Source organism: Acipenser ruthenus, chromosome 16 (genome assembly GCF_902713425.1).
Source record: "Acipenser ruthenus chromosome 16, fAciRut3.2 maternal haplotype, whole genome shotgun sequence".
NCBI lineage: Eukaryota > Metazoa > Chordata > Actinopteri > Acipenseriformes > Acipenseridae > Acipenser > Acipenser ruthenus.
In genome coordinates this window covers 28176174-28192883 of record NC_081204.1, presented here as the reverse complement: position 1 = coordinate 28192883, position 16710 = coordinate 28176174, and the positions used below count along the sequence as shown (strand labels likewise).

Genomic DNA, 16710 nt, shown 5'->3' with positions numbered 1-16710 from the left:
GCCTGTGTTTTATTGTTTGATATTTCCAGCTGCTCTTTTATTCAACCTGTGCAAACCAGATGAAGGGTTCTATTTGAAGTTGGCTGATGTAAAATAATTGCAAAGTGAAAAACACGATGAAAGGGTAGTGAAAGCATTTAAAGCTTAAGCATGTGTAGTAAATCACAAATAAGTGTGGTGAAGCTCTGTGGTTCATTGAAGAGTAAACTGCAAAATTTACAAAGTACATGTTTACCATGGTGAACTTTTATAATGCCTCTGTTTTTTGTTAAATTGTTTTTAAAGGAAATCCATTTTAATATTCCAAGTCAGAAGGCACAGGGACAACCCTTCTTTCACAGCCCCCTTCCTGATACAGTCAGATCTCACCTGGCTTTGTATTCTTGTGAGGGGTCATGTTTGGATGAGTCATTCGAGAGCACCTCCCTAGCAGAGTACAGCATGTTACTCAGTGTGCAGGGCTTGCTTGTTCCATTGTGCTGCTGACAGCCACCCCATTGGTATATTGCATGTCTGCTCCAAAGGCCCTCAAAGAGCAGGTTCAATAGTGATCATTCCTTCGTATATATAATAGAAGTGCTCAGTACGGAAGGGGTTTGATATGATAGAATGTGCTTTACACACAGGGGTGGGGGGTTCTGTTACTGTAGCTGGACTTTCTCTCTCCTTTCAAAGAAAGCACATTGCCCTGCAGGCCAGCTACGGAAGAACTATCCTTTCAGTTCGGTCTCTCCTCATCCCTGGGGGCTCTTTTTGTGACTGCAAGCAAAAGTGTCCAATTATATGAGTGTTTTGTTATGCTAGATTGCATACCAGGATTCCAGAAGTGAAAGGGTAGTGTGCTAAACCATTGTGCCACCTAGTCACCCACTCCCACCTTTTGAATGAATTAGGCTGCAGCTTATTCCATACACAACATGACAAAAAGACAAAAGAAAACTTACCAGGCTGTTTAATAATATATAAAAAACTGTTTATATATGACAGAATAATTCAAATACACAAAAAAAATCTGTGAACAAATAGCTGACAAGAGTAAGCGAAAATATTTTGTACCACACAAAACATAGACTTTAAACCCTCCACCACCTCACCACCCCCAATGACCTTACATTTATTTTTTAATATAGACACCTAATTAAAACCTTGACATTATTCTGTGCTGCTCTCCCAAAGACACTTACAGTACACCTACACTTCATTGTAATTGAAACGAGCCCTAGGGAAAGGCTATTTTGTGCATGTCGTTGGCAGCAACCAAGAGAGGCTTGCATTGACATTAGTCTTCACTGAATGCATTTTTGTTTCTGAACATCAAAAGCACAGGCCCTAATGAGGCATCTATTATTGAACCGCAGTGGGAGGGCTGTATTAACCATATACATACACTACCCTCAATTTAATACTCACAAATCATAATAGTCATTTCAGCAATCTTAAAAAACAGGGTCACATTTTCATAGTACTGGTAATGACCCATCTGTCTGTCAGAACACCATGTGTATAATCAATACGTTTTAAAGCCTTTATCAACAGACATTAAAAAAACAGGACTGTACAGGAAAAGAAAACATTTGCAGTATAAAATATATATTATCTTTGCATTAGCTTTACAATGTACTGCATTGTCTTTTTTAATGCATTTTTTAAATCAAATAAAACATCAGTAGCCCTGACTGCGACCTGTGATGATGACACAATTGTATTCCAATGACATGTAATAAAGACATTGTGAAGAAATACAATTGGAATTTAGCAATAGAACAATTAAACAGAACATTCGATTGGCTGTTGTGGTGGCATACTCATTTTCTTTTCAAAGAAAACATATATAAGGACATTGATGAGTGCTTGTTGAAACAAATGTCGAAAATGATTAGACACTTTCTTTTTAGTTATGAATATGCTGTGGTTTTATGATATGATGTGAAGGAAAGTTGGGAATCTGGTATATTTTATGCTTACAAAGCAGGGGAAATGGGTCAGGTTTACACTGTTGACTAAGCTTAATTTCAGGATTGTTTTCAGGGTTAGAGATATTGCATTATCTAATATCACACCTACTTTACAGTTGGTGGCAAGAAGTTTCCTAATTATTTTAGAGTTAATCTAAAAATAACAGGGACGTGCCTTCTATATGTGGTAACATGAATAAAAACGAGTCGCTTTGGAATGCATTCTTTGTAACGGTCAGAATATGATTTTAAAAAACCCTCTAGACGTGACAACCTTGACCTAAATGATGTCAAATTGCTGCTATGAAGCCCGTTTGTAAAACAAACCGGTTATTCGGGAGCTGTCGTTATCCATTACAAGGCTCCAAATTAAACTGGGCGTGTGCTGATTGACTGAAAATCCAACAAGAGCTTTTAGCGAAAGCGTCTTGAGTTGTTAATTTGCTCAGGAGGCTCCTCAGACGAACGCCTTGGTAATGAAAAGCACGAAATCGGCATGTCACGGTATCATGATGCTGTTCTCCCCATTCCTTCATTCATTTCTGTTTCCCGTGCGTCTAGCCAGGGCCAGAGCGATCACTCTAACGATGGGATCAGTGCTCTGTAATTGACAAGATAACAGCGTGATGGAGGGAGTCATTTGTACAGACCCTCAGCCTTTACAAAGACGTTATATAAAGTGCAACCCAAGGCTCTGCATTCGATCTGAGGACTGGAAACCGAGGGGCATCAATTGGAGAAGACATTAAAAAAAGAAAGCTACAGCAACAAAAAAAGACGTGCCTCTTGAAGCTGCAGGGAACTGCTGTACTGGTTTAAAATCAGTTATAAATTAGCTTTCAAAACCTCAAAAGTCTATTCTCCAGGTGTAAGTGGAAATTTTAAAAAGAAAGACATTTTTGAGGTCTTTTGTCAGAATTAATCAATACTCTCTTCAAATCTATACTCACTATTGCCTTGATTAACATCGCCATTATACATAATATACAGGGGCTCCCGAGTGGCTCATCCAGGAAAGGCGTTCCACGTGAGTGCAGGATGCGCTCCATAGCCTGCTAGTCTCGAGTACGAATCCGGGCTATTACTTTGCCGATCGAGGACGGGAGCCTCCAAGGGTGCGGTGCACAATTGGCTGAGCGTCGCCCGGGGGGGCGGAGGGAGGGCTAGGTCGGTCAGGGTGTCCTCGGCTCACCGCGCACCAGCGACCCCTGTAGTCTGGCCGGGCGCCTGTAAGATGCCCAAGGGTCGGCTTGACGGCACACGCTTCAGAGGACAGCGTGTGTTCATCTTCGCCCTCCCGAGTCAGCGCAGGGGTGGTAGCGGCGAGCCGACCGTAATAAAATAATTGGCCATTCCAAATTGGGAGAAAATAATAAAAAATTGGCAACGACTAGATTTTAAAATAAATAAATAATATATACATGGGTTTAGGCATTTTTTAAATGTTTTAATAAAAGGTATAAGCAGCGGCAGTTTGACTTCAAACATACAGGTTGTTTCTGTATTTCTATTTTTTATACATTACCCCAAAAATTGCGCCAATATTTGATACAGTACTGCATGCATAAATAATTTGTATTCACAGCAGACATTTGACGAAACACTGTATAAAAATAACTTGAGAATTGAAACATGCCCTGAAGTTCACATTGAAAGGGTAGTAAATGGTTTCAATTTGATATTTCTTACGTGCCAGTATTTTATGAAAAAGCTTTACTGCTGCAAAAATGGTTGTCAAAACTAACACACTACCAACACCTTTCTAGTCCTGTCTTTGAACCTCAACGATGCATCTCGTTAGCGCTCCCTCTGCTGGTGAAAATCAGTATCTACTTTTCACACACTTACAGAGCCCGGACTGCTAAACTAAGAGCTGGCTTGGATCCAGTGGGGCAAGTGCTTATTTAAAAATTGTGAAAAGAAACAGTGGAATTGTTTGAAAATTGGGAGTGAAACGAAATGAAAATGGAAAGTGCTGGGTTAACGAGGGTCCCAAAATAAAAAGGTTCCCTAATTGACTAGGGACTTTTTTGTTTTTCCTCTAATTTAATAAGAAGTAAAGGCTATACCTTTAAAGATTAAACTTTCTGAGGTCCATATGAAACTGTCCTCAGTATTTCTGAAAAACAATGTAAAACAATGTTAGCATAATGGTTTACTTGTTTCCTCAATATAAGTTTTCCTCAATATAACTAGTCTACCTTCTCATAGACACGACAAACAAACGATTCATAGTACAACAGAGGGTTTTTTAATGTGGAGGTATGTGCATTTGCCCAAATGTGATCCCAATAATTTTAGTATTTATAGATCTTGTACTACATAAATTACTCTTTAAATCCTCCATAGTGTTATATAGCACTGCCACAACTGTATTCTTTTAGAATGTAATGTGTACAAGCATTTCATCCTTGTCCCAGACTTATTAAAATTGATTTGGACAGACCAAACAAATCATCAATTCGGTGTTCCAAGGCCCTCGGAATCCCAGTGCTGGAAACTAAATAGACAGGCTGGTACTGGTTTCCGATGAGTCACTCACACCCAGATGGGCAGAGTGATAGAGTTCCACTGTTGTCAATGAGTGTCATTTTGGTACAACACTTGATTACGAAACATGCTTCTGCATGACCCTCCACACACTATGGACATACATACCCATTCAATTGGAGACCCCTGTTAAACACTCATATGGAAACTCCAGTAATGACTACAAGGAGACCCCAATAGGCTCAATAAGGTTTTCAATGGGTTTCTACTCAACAGAACAGGCACCCACTTAATGCAAAGTCTTTACAAATTAGGCTTGTTTGTATTTATTTCACAGCTCAATATTTACATTAAATATTGCTAAATCTATAGCTTTTATCAGTTTCTCTTCCCTTTATTAGCTATCTGACCGTTTTCCATGCTCTTCTTGTTGTTGTGCAGATAATTTGTTTCTTAACTTTAGATATGTCAGTGCAACATATACGAATAGCAGCCCAAACTACAGCCCCCAATCTTTCTTCCCTGGACTGGGAAAGACTCATCTGAATTGATCTCTTATTAACTGCTCTTTCTACTTAATTGTAATATGCATGTGTGCATCAACTCAATATTAAAAAAAACACCAAACAATTGAATCAATACAAGACCCTTTGTTAAAACCAGCATTAGAGTCTCCTTTGTCTTTTAGAAAATACCAGGGTCCATATTTATAATATATAAAATGTGCCAGTATTTAAATCCACTGCCATTTGAATCAATCCTATTCTGTCTAGTACAAAGTACATAGGGAGGATTCTAACACCTGCAAACAAACACTGAGGGGAGAGGGCTGTAGAGATGTTTAGAAAAACCATTAGAAATGAACTAAACAAACTAACCAATGCAAGAGTGCAGTGAAAGAGGTACTGAAATCCTGGTTAAGCCATGAACAATGTAATATATCCACTACTTGTCAATAGTGACTGTAATTTGTATGCATTTTTGATTAATAGAAAACAACCCTTTATCAGGTTCCCCAAATAGATATGCATTTCCCTGTAAAGGTATTAATGGAGAGTGCCTTTAAAGGTAAATTGAAGTAGATTGCTATCTGCACTGCATTGACCAGCAAGTAAGAGACGATTAAGAAGGTGCCAATTAAATGCAATTAAAATGTTTAATTTGAAGTGGAACCATTTTGAAAGCAACATTTCTCCACTTGTGAGGTTAAAATATCCAAATTCAAGGGGAATCTCAAGGGAAACACTTTACTGGAAATTTCATCAGGGTGCTTATTTAACAACACAGACTTTTGACACATTACCTGAGACAAAAATGCATATTGTTCCCTATATATGTTTAAAAATACTCTTTAGGCTTTCATGGTATGTAATGTATTTGTAGTAATAATAATATAGGGTTCATAGGAACTTTTTCTGGAGATAAGCACTTGTGTGGTTATTGTTTACTGGTTAAATCCTGATAAGAAAATATCATCCAGGGTTTGTTTTCATATCCTTTAAGGTGCACAGATGTATCTAAAGTAAAAAGGTGCTGATCTACAGTGTGACTTCCAGCTGAAAATGAACTCGCCTCTATCTGTATAAAGTGAGGTTGAACTTCAACTTGTCACTTCCAGCCAGTGCTTTCCTGCAGCAGCTAATCCGTCACATACCAACAAAGGATTTGTTTAATTTAAGATTATTTAGTGTTCTGAATTGTTCCTTCTTGTGCACTCCTATCAAAGAGGGTGCCTTTGCATTCTATAAAGAATCATAAGTTCCATTCAGTCTTTCACTGGAACCATTCTTACATACTGAACAGCAGATTTCTGTACGCTGGGTTCTAAAAACCATTTGATCCAAACAAACCCTATCTAGGGGTTACAAATCCATTGTTTCATCACATTATGGAACCCCTATTGATATCTGGGGTTTCATATTGAACTCAATCCTCCATGACTCATTGTACAGACCACTTGTTGTTCAGTATATACTGTAAGAATGTTTTTTTTTTATAGAGCCTAAAAAACAGTGATTCAAGGGAAAGCATTGATATAGAATACTGTCAGCTTTAAGGGTTCAAGAAAATCCCCTGACAAAATGGTAAATAATGATTTGCCCAAGCTTTATCAATGGGAACCATACAAACTATCCTTTTTCAATGAATAGTTTGGCTTAAGCCTTTACTTCTGTGGTCTTGTACAGGCAAGTGACTGTAGCATTATTGCCAATGTAATAGGTAGATGAGTGAATTGATAATGGTAAAAACCTTACATTTATTAAGGGTGAATTATTCTACAAAACCTGACATAATATTAACACTGCTTTCACAAGATCTACTACTAAATTACAACATTTGGAAAATAAATATTTTCATCTCAGTAAAAATAGAAATCCAATATGGCACATCAGAATTGTATGTAATTATGGGAAATGGAATCTAATACTTATACGTTCTATACTGTATTACCAATATTACTGTTTCAGAACTAGAGCGACAGATGCTATAGTAATGTTGCCATGTTGCCAATGGCTGTGTGCAATACACAGTCAACATTATTGTATGCACCTACAATCTACAAAACCATGTGAAACAAAAATGAAAGCCTTTTTAAATTCACTTTCTCAAAATGAAGAACTTTAAATTAGTCGCTCTGGTTCTAAGCCATATGAATATTGGTATGTAAAAAAAGTAACGTAAGAACGTATCGACTGTTTCTTGTTTAAATAGATTTAAACATGGACAGTTTGTTAAAAAATGTTACCAACATTTCTATTCCTTTGTAGTTCTTCAGAAATGTGGAATTATCTTCCACCACAACAGTTACTTTTATATCAGGTACATGTGGCTAACATGGAGTTAGCAGGAGCTACTTGACCTTATACCTGTAATTTTGGCAAAGGAATAGAACAATACAGATGTGGCACACTTTAGCGGTCTTTAAAAAAAGTAGGGTATGAGTCAGTCACACAACCCTGCCTACTTATTTCTTACACCAGTTTCAAATTGGACCTGATGCATGAACACCTGCATTGACCTGCTATTATTAGATTCATATATTCAACTAGATCACGCAGGTAACCTCGCCTTCTAGTTGATCCACCGCACTGATTTCTGTGATGCCTAGCCTTAGACGGAGAACTTTCCGCAGGTCACTGGGCTCTGTGCCTGCAGTGCGAGCCAGCAACAGCTACAGGCAAGAGTTATCTGGAGCTTTTTGAGATAAGGGACTCCGCACGTAGGCGGTGCATCGTTGACCAATTGTTAAGATTTCAAGCTGAAATATTTTCATTCACACACTTTATTTGAATCTGATTTCCTTCTATCTTTATTACTACTCCCACCTTTCGCTACACCAGACCAGTCTGCATGTGGATGTGCAGAGGGTAGGGGTGATAGATGATTGGCGGCTGCCCGTGAGCAATGTAGTAGTTGCTGAAGTTGTGGTCACTCATGTAGGGCGCTGGTTGGTAGTAGCAGGTCACGTTGGTTGTGTTGGGGATGATGTTCTGCTCGCCGAGGACCTTTAGAGCCAGGATAGTGATCATGTTGAGAGTCTGGCGCCGCTCGTGGCCCATTAGGCACACGGTGCTCTCATTGATCACGCTACGCAGGGTCATCAGGTAGTCGTACTTGCTCTTCTCCTCGCCAATGAAATGGTTGCGCAGGTAGGACTCGATCTTACGCTGCTGCTCGTTGACGTCCGGAAAGTCGATGAAGAAGCGGGAACACATGTAGCGCTCTAGGGTTTTGATCTCTGTCTCACAGGCTGGCTTGAACTCCCTGACCAGCAGGTTGCTGTACTTGAGGAGCCCACCACCACGGATCTCCTCTGGTTTCCTGGTTGCAATCAGCCGGTAGCGCAGGTGGTCCATGGCCTGCTCAAAATTTCCATACATGCTCTCGGCCACCACAGTCAAGGATAGCAATTCCTTGTTCTGGGCCAGGGATTCAGTGGCCTGGGCTGCTAAATCCTTGTCCTGGGCAGGCAGTGTCTTGTCCCAGGCTGGTAATACTTTGGCCCTGACCTGTAAATCTTTGGCCTGAGCTGATGAATCCTTGAGCTGATCTGATGAGTCCTTGACCTTGACTGGCAATGCCTTAGTCTGGGCCACCAATTCCTTTTCCTGGACTGGCAAGGCTTCAGCATGACCTGGTAAAGCTTTGGCATGAGTCGTTACCTCCCTGGGCTGGACTGGTAATGCCTTACCCTGGTTCAGGGACTTCTTGTCCATGGTAATGCATTTCTTGGTCTGAGAAGATAAGTCTTTGGCCAGGGCTAGTGATTCCTTGTTCTTGGCCAGTGACTCCTTGGACTCTGCCAGTAAGTCCTTGACCTGGGCTGGCAATGCCATGATTTTGGTCAAAGATTCTTTATCCTGGGCTGGTGCTATCTTGTCCACGGTCTCTGACTCCACGGCTGCTGTCAGTGATTCCTTGGCCAGGATCAGGGACTTCTTGGCCGGGGTCTGGGACTCCTTTATTGGCGTCAGTGATTCTTTGTCCTTTGTTGATGATTCTTTCCTCTGGACTGGTGACTCCATGTCCAGAGGTGGGGTTTCTTTTCCCTGGACTGGTGACTCTATGCCCTGGGTTGGTGTTTCCTTGCCCATGGCTGGTGACTCCTTGTCCTGGGCTGGTGATTCCATGTCCATGGCTGGTGTTTCTTTGCACTGGGCTGGTGACTTGTTGCCCCGGGTTGATGTTTCCTTGCTCATGGCTGGTGTTGCCTTGCACATGGCTGGTGTTTCTTTGCACTGGTCTTGTGACTCATTGCCATGGGATGTTGTTTCTGTGTTCAGGGCTGGTGCCTCATTTTCCTGGACTGTCAACTGGTTGTCCTGGGCCAGCGATGCCTTGGCCTCAACCAGCAATTCTTCTGTCTGGTCCACTGACCTTTGGGTCTGGGCTGGCAATGTCTTGTCTTGGGCTTGCAATTCCTTGTCCTTAGTCTGAGTTTCTTTGATCTGTTCAAGGAGTTTCTTGGCCTTGGCCATTGCTGCCATTTCTCTTTCAGAGTCCTGGTAAGACTCCAGTATATGGTCCAGGATAATCTGAAAGGAGTCCACGCTGAACTCAAACTGGCGCCGCATTGAGTTGACGAACTTGAGCTCCACATTTTTCCCGCTGTTGTTGGAGAGTGAGATGAGGCTCCAGCGGTCATGCTCGGTGGAAACCTTGACCATCTTCTGAACGTATGCGTCCTTCATGGTCAGTGCAGTGATTTTGTCCTTGTTGACGCACTTGGGCAAGAAGTCTAGCAAGCAATCAAGGACTACCTCCTTCACGATCTGGAAGTCCTCTTGCTTAGGGAGCTCCACTCCAAAAATAATGTCCAGATCCTTATAGCTGGTCCCATTCTCCTTGACCAGGACGTGACTTGCAGTTGAGCCATTGAGACGGATGTCACGGACAGTAATCTCCTTTTCAATCAGTCGCTCTTTTACCACATGAATGATGTCCTTGGGTTTCACCTCCAGTGTTGGGAAGTTGCCTCTCCCATGAATGGGTATCACCTCTGTTAGGACCTGGTCTAAAGTGTGAACTTGTTCAATTGTCAGGTTATGAAACCTACGAGCTGGTCTCTCAGTCATGTTGGCAAGCTGGAAACAAACACAAAGGAAGAAATAAATGTTAGATCCAGCTTTATCAACATCAAATGTTGACTATTTTAAAAACGGTACCACAGAACTTCCTTATGTCAATTAATTTTCTTCTCTACCTCAGCGCAGGTACAGGCCCTTTGTTGTTCTGTAAAAAGCATGCATCTTCAAAGGAGCTGCCTGTAGCAATACAGTACCTTCGAATGAAATCAAAGTAAATTAATCTGTAAGTATTCCCAATAGTTTAGTTTTTTTCTAAAATACTTGTGTCTGCCCACGATCCCCAAGTACTGTATATAGGTTATGAAGCTTTGCAAACAATCTGTTTATCTGTACCAAGGTGTTTTATAAATATCTGAGCTATATTCCTCATTAATTGAAAAAAAAGAAAAAAAATCCATCAAATGTAATTAATGAAGGGGGTAAAATATATACTTTATTCTTATTATTTATTATAAATAAGGAAAATAAAGTGGTGTTTACATTCTTTTATAAACATGTTATACAAATGTTCACTGTTTGTTGATCATGCCTCATCTTGACATAGTTTAATTCAAGAATAAAAAGTAGTGAATTTAAAAATGCATATATTCTGTATCCTCTTTCATGTATATGCTCTTTCAATATGTGTTTGAAAACTGCTGAGTGTTTCATAGTTATGGATGAATCTGGCATTTGCTGCTTCAGATTTTATTGCCTCCACCTCTGGTACAGATAGGGTTAACCAGATGACTCACCCCTTCCTTGGCTCAAAGCATTAATCATCCTGGTGTCATTGATAAAAAAGAAGAAAATAGAAAAAGCTCTATCATCCAGATGAAGCACCATACAGCACAGCACTAAGCTCTTTCCCCATTTCATCCAAACACTACACACTAATATTCTACTTTAGATAACAAATAAAGTGTTGAACCGACAAAGCAGTAACCACGATAATAATATTAAAGAGAGTGAATCTGGAAACAATATATTACACTACAAGAAAGCACAAAAGTGGATTTGTGTTGGAAAATGGATTTTAAAACCTAGAGAATTCAATCTTTAAGTTCAACTGCAAGAATACATCCTGCTGTACCTGGAGCTTTCTCTTGCTGGTTACTGAATATAATATCTTCTTTTCTCCTTCCATAACTAAAAGCAGCAGATCTGTCTGATGCATTTAAAGTCCAGCTAAAGCACTGCAGAGTTACAGCTCACAGTTACAGTATGTGGCACAGTGGTAATATGCACTGCTGAGCTTCACATTTCAACATTGATACAATAAACGCACAAGTTAGTGGCGATCCCATGTTGATTAATGGACTGTTCTTTAATCAAATGTGAAGAGCAAAAACAGTTTTAAATCAGTAGAGTAAGCCAATTTTGTGTTAGGTCTAATCTGCCAACATCGCATTCTCTGTAGACAAAAACAATATTGTGGCTTAAATGGTTTCCCTTTTAAGGTTCAATTCTTTACCTTTAATTCGTGTGTTTATTGTGCCACCTGATGGTTGTATGCATCTATTATTTCAAGGGGATAGCGTGATGCTTCTCTTAAAGTGAAACTGACATCCAAAGGCTGTAACTATATGAGGGGTTCTTGTGATACTATAACCCCAAGAGATATACATACAATCTGATATACATACGATCTGCTATACATACAATTTTATTTTATCTTATTTCATTAACAAAGGGCATGGAAAGATTATTTGAACCTTTATTTAGCAGTTCATGTAGAAATGTAATGTAGCAATGGTTAAACAGGTAAGGCTGGAGTTGGTATTAAGACTGTAAACTGCTGTAGTTTATAAAGATGTAAACATTTTCCACTACTACTGCTACTATCAGTCCTACTTCTAATACTACTACTACTACTACTACTACTACTACTAATATATATATATATATATATATATATATATATATATATATATATATATATATATATATATTGTGATGATGTGTATGTCCCGGACCATAATATGGAGGCATTAGGACCCTGGGGTTAGGAACATATACTCCATCTTGGTAAATGTTCCTGTCTCTAAGGAGTCCATCTTGGTGAAGGACTCTTAAGTGCTTGATTGTTTTGGTAATTGTTTTATTGATTGTTTATTGTTTAAGTGTTTTTCAGTTGGGCTAATTGGGGTAATTAGAGCCCCTTTAAAAGGGACAGGGAGAACCTGTTAAAGGAAAAAAAAGATAAGGGAGCACATGCCAGAGTGGGTTTGGGTTTGGGTTTGGGTTTGTGTTTGTGTTTTGAGTTTGTTTGGTTGCTTTGTTTAATAAATGCACGCTACGGCGTTTTCATTACACCCTGGTTTCCTGGTTGGTGTTTTGAAGAGAAGATAAGGTACTGCACCCCCTGATTTCATTACAATATATATATATATATATATATATATATATATATATATATATATATATATATATATATATATATATATATATAATTATGTGTGTGTGTGGAACCAGCAGCTTTATCCGCAGTACATATTATTAATGAGTGTTCTTGTTTAAAACCATGCCTCAGATAGCTGACCTTCCCACCAACACCTGTATTAATTGCAGGTTTGGTCTCTGTAACCGAACACATGACAGGGTACTGTGACCGTAACTTTAGAGGCACAGCACAATATGATCAAATTCATTTCCTGGCCTATATTAAAAAACACAGAAAGGTAAAATAACCAGCTTTACATTATGATGGGTTTTCATCAGAGCCACAGCTTATTGACAGACCATGTTGTCATCAATATTCAGGACCAAATGAAGGTTATCCTACATCCATTGAAAACCACAGCCATCTGCGACTTACAATTGTTACAAGATATCACATTATTTTTACATACAATTACGCATTTATACAGTTGTTTTTTTACTGGAGCAATCTAGGAAAAGTACTGTGCTCAAAGGTACAGCAGCAGTGTCCTCCACCTGGGATTGAACCCACAACCCTCTGGTCAAGAGTCCAAAGCCCTAACCACTACTCCACACTACTGCCCATAGCTCATATTGACACACATCATTTCCACTGGTACCTGAAAACTTTTGTAAATGAACCGAAACCCATTGCAAAAGATTCTCCTGTCTTAAAGAACATGCATAGTTTAGGAATTCAATAAGCCTCGTAAAGCATGGTAAATAGTAGTAGAAGTCTAGTAAAACTTGAATGGATCCCAATCATTGATATACCTATGCGAATAAAGAGCTTAAAACTAAACATTCAACTGCCTTAAATACATTTCAACTACGTAAACGTATTCCTGATCTTTTGTATAAAAACTATAGCCCATAATGTCTCTGTTAATCACTTTCCTTATGATTCCCAGACCAGCTATTCTGCAATAATATGATACGGTACACTTTGGAAAAACAAGCATCACAAAGGATCCATTTGAGAAAACAGCCTGACGCTGAATCAAATTCGAATTCCTAAATAGCTAAACACTTGACATATAATATCTCTAACAGTAGGGTGTATAAAGTGTATTTGAAGACAACTGTCTCCCTTGTTTGTGTACAAACCATGACTTCAGATTGTATCAGATTGGAAGACTGTTATATCCTTGCACTCTTTATGCACCCTGTAGTTAAATAACCTATTAAATCCTATTTGCAAACTAAAAAGACAATTGTTTTGTTATTTAATGCATCTGTGCAGGTGTTCAGCAATAAATGCACAAATGTTGTTTGGAGGCTAACTGCATTAGGGACTTTCACTTTAAACTCTCAGACAGCCAACAGGTGGCTGCTGTTGAACTGTTGCCCAAATCAACAGGGTTCCATGGTGAATTGCTTTTAGTTTAGCAATTAAAAGACACAGAGGATTATTTGGATAGCTACTGTTTGTCAACCTGATGGAATAGACAATTTTGCTTTTTTTTTTTTTTTTTTTTTTTTTTGCAGTAGGATCAACTGAGTAGGATCTGCCAATGCTGCTCTGCCTAATTTATTTTTTAAAACTCCTGCTGAATTGCCTGAGCTGATGCACCATTTGCAGTTATCAGTTATTATCTTAGAGTCTGATCCAGTCAGAAGACCACTTTGAAATGCTGCTTTGGAGAAAACATTCACTACAGGACAATGAAGGTAGATGGAGGGTAATGATGTGCAACATGATTCCAGGACTACCATCAACAGCCTTATTTGCAATAGCTGACACCTGAACAAGCTTTTAAACATTGGTTTAATTTGTCTAGATTTAAGTGGTATTTACAAGATAAACATCAGGATACCACATTTTAACAGAGACACACATGTTGGCAGACAGCATGCTTCATATTGGTTTGAAATGTGGTTTTCCACAGCAACAATTTAAAACTTTGCTCAGAATTTACCTCCTGCAAATACTGTGTATACCGTATACTGTGTACATAAAGTATGGCACTGAAATATTTGTCAGATTAAGGCTCAGTGACGGTGTTAAATTAAGTTTTGGGGCTGTTCCCTTTTATAAACAATAAGCTTGTCCTACAGCAATGGTTTACAGCTGCAGTATCCCACTATCACTATCAATTCATGAATTTAAATAATTTGGTGTCTGTTTTTTTACCTTCTTCCAAAATTGAAATATAACACTTTCCTAATTGTGTGTGTCCTAATTACATAGAAAGATTGGTATGTTTTATACTGCAGCTATGCAAATAATGCAATGCATCCCAGTGTCTTCTTGGCTCCACAGATCTTGACACGACTTAACTTGCAAGTATCTTGTTTCACATATTCTCTTGTTTATATTGCTGCAGAGATTCAGTGCTGTAGAAATATGTAAAATTCCACTGGGGACTATTACACATTGTAACCCTAGTGCAGGGCTCCGCACAACACTGTTTTTAAACTCTTGCTGCACACATACAACACGTTGATGTACCGGTATTTTATCACTACAACGTGCCTCAGACATTGACACTGTATGTCTTTTTTAATGCACAGCGGGTTTGCACATACACGTTTACACGTGGCGGTGGTGATACATACTATGTGGTGATAATTCATTCATCGCAAACATACGCCAGTGTTAGTAACATATAACCCTGAAAGAACCTATGCTGGTCGGCATGAATGTAACCCCAGCAATGTTGCAGCCTCTCCCCATTTCATTTTTTTAATGCAAATAAGCCAGTGACTCATCTCTCAACCTGCATTCCAGATGCGTTTCGTGTCTGATCTGTTTTATATAATCCCAGGCAGCGCAGATACATACAATCATCCCGCAAAATAGACTAATCAAAATAGACTATAAAAAAAAACACGTTCTGCTTGTGTTCATTCTGTGTAGCCGCTATCGATCTGCTTATTAACTCAACGCCCTATGCAGAGTATCATGTAGAGCGCTTTAACCACCCGCAGTGCCGAACAGAAAAGCGGTATCGAAATCTGCCCAATAAAATAAATCATCGAATTGCGAAGTTTCATAACATACCTCTACTAATGCTCAATATTGTAACGACGTTTAAAATATGCCTGGCTATCCAACATGTAATTAGTGAGTTTTAAAATCACTATACCTTAAATAATGACGTAGTGAAGGTTCTGCATAACTGGGAACTATTGAAGAATTTAATAAATAAATCAATAAATAAATAATTCTATAGCTGAAAAAAAATGTGACTCCTATTGTTGTCACTGGCCATGTGACATTCATTCATTCACAGACAAACGCACTCCAAGCATCTCACCACCCATAAGAGAGTTGGCTCAATTCCTTGTACAATACCGAGCCAGCCACTGCCTGACGTGTTGTTAACCGCACTGGCTGTCTGTAACACCACCAAACAAACTCGCTAATGATTACCACTGTGATAGAACAGGAAACAATTTTGGAAAACACATGAAAGATTGTTCTTAATTATAGGTTCACATGTTACCCCCACTCCATAATTACATTAATTACACCAAATCACAAGTAACCCTAGCACTCTGCAGAAGGAATCGGAGTAATACATTGTGTATTAATATTAGAAGTAGTATTAGTATCAGTATTATCTTTAAAAGGGAAAACGCATCTAAACTTAGAGGTAGCCAATAACAGTTTACCGTTTTCTAGTTTTGTCATTATCAATGTCACTATATATATATATATATATATATATATATATATATATATATATATAACACTAAAAATCTTTAAAACTTACCGAATATTTCTCGGTCTCACCTCAAAAGTAGAACTCTATAAATGTCCTTGTTTTTCCACACGATGTGAACCAGTGGTCTGTTCCAACAGGTGTCGGTTTGAAGACAGTGCAAGCAATTACAGTCTATTTTCTCAGGTATAGGCGCGAGCTCTGTCAAGTCTGGGAGTTCCAAGCGTTGGTTGCTGTCCAGGCGGAGCGTGGTGCTGAAATCAAACTGCTGAATATCTTGCACTGTTATCTAGCTCAGTCCTTGTAGCGTAAACCAGTTTCCATGACAACCTGGCGTCACAATTTTAAGGTGGTCCACAATGATAAAACAACAACATTGCAAAAAACATTAAGTAGGTAGAGGGATGATTTTTTTTTTCTTCCCGAAAGGCGGTAACCTTGTTTTGCTAATTTCCAAAATAAACGGTCTACTATTTTTATTTTTATTTTTACCCTTTTATTAAGGAATTCCATCCATATCGCTTTTGGTTATTTGTGAATGTATATATGTGTGTATGTGTATGTGTTGTTGCTGTTGTTGTATGTTTGTTTAAAATTGATGATAAAAAG

General features: G+C 38.9%; 1 protein-coding gene across 1 annotated transcript; it reads right to left on the bottom strand.

Annotated features, from left to right (window-relative positions):
- Nucleotides 1-1029: 1029 nt before the first annotated feature.
- On the bottom strand, nt 1030-16318 carry LOC117412473 (uncharacterized). Its single transcript, XM_058989282.1, has 2 exons — nt 16153-16318; nt 1030-10030 (listed from the first exon to the last, which is right to left on the bottom strand). The coding sequence occupies exon 2, from the start codon at nt 10019-10021 to the stop codon at nt 7778-7780; it is 2244 nt and encodes a 747-aa protein (XP_058845265.1). The 5' UTR covers nt 10022-10030; nt 16153-16318; the 3' UTR covers nt 1030-7777.
- Between the last annotated feature and the right edge of the window lie 392 nt (nt 16319-16710).

Bases quoted from the DNA above. Each gene is read 5' to 3' on its own strand.
- LOC117412473 (XM_058989282.1), bottom strand. From the start codon at position 10,021: ATGACTGAGAGACCAGCTCGTAGGTTTCATAACCTGACAATTGAACAA.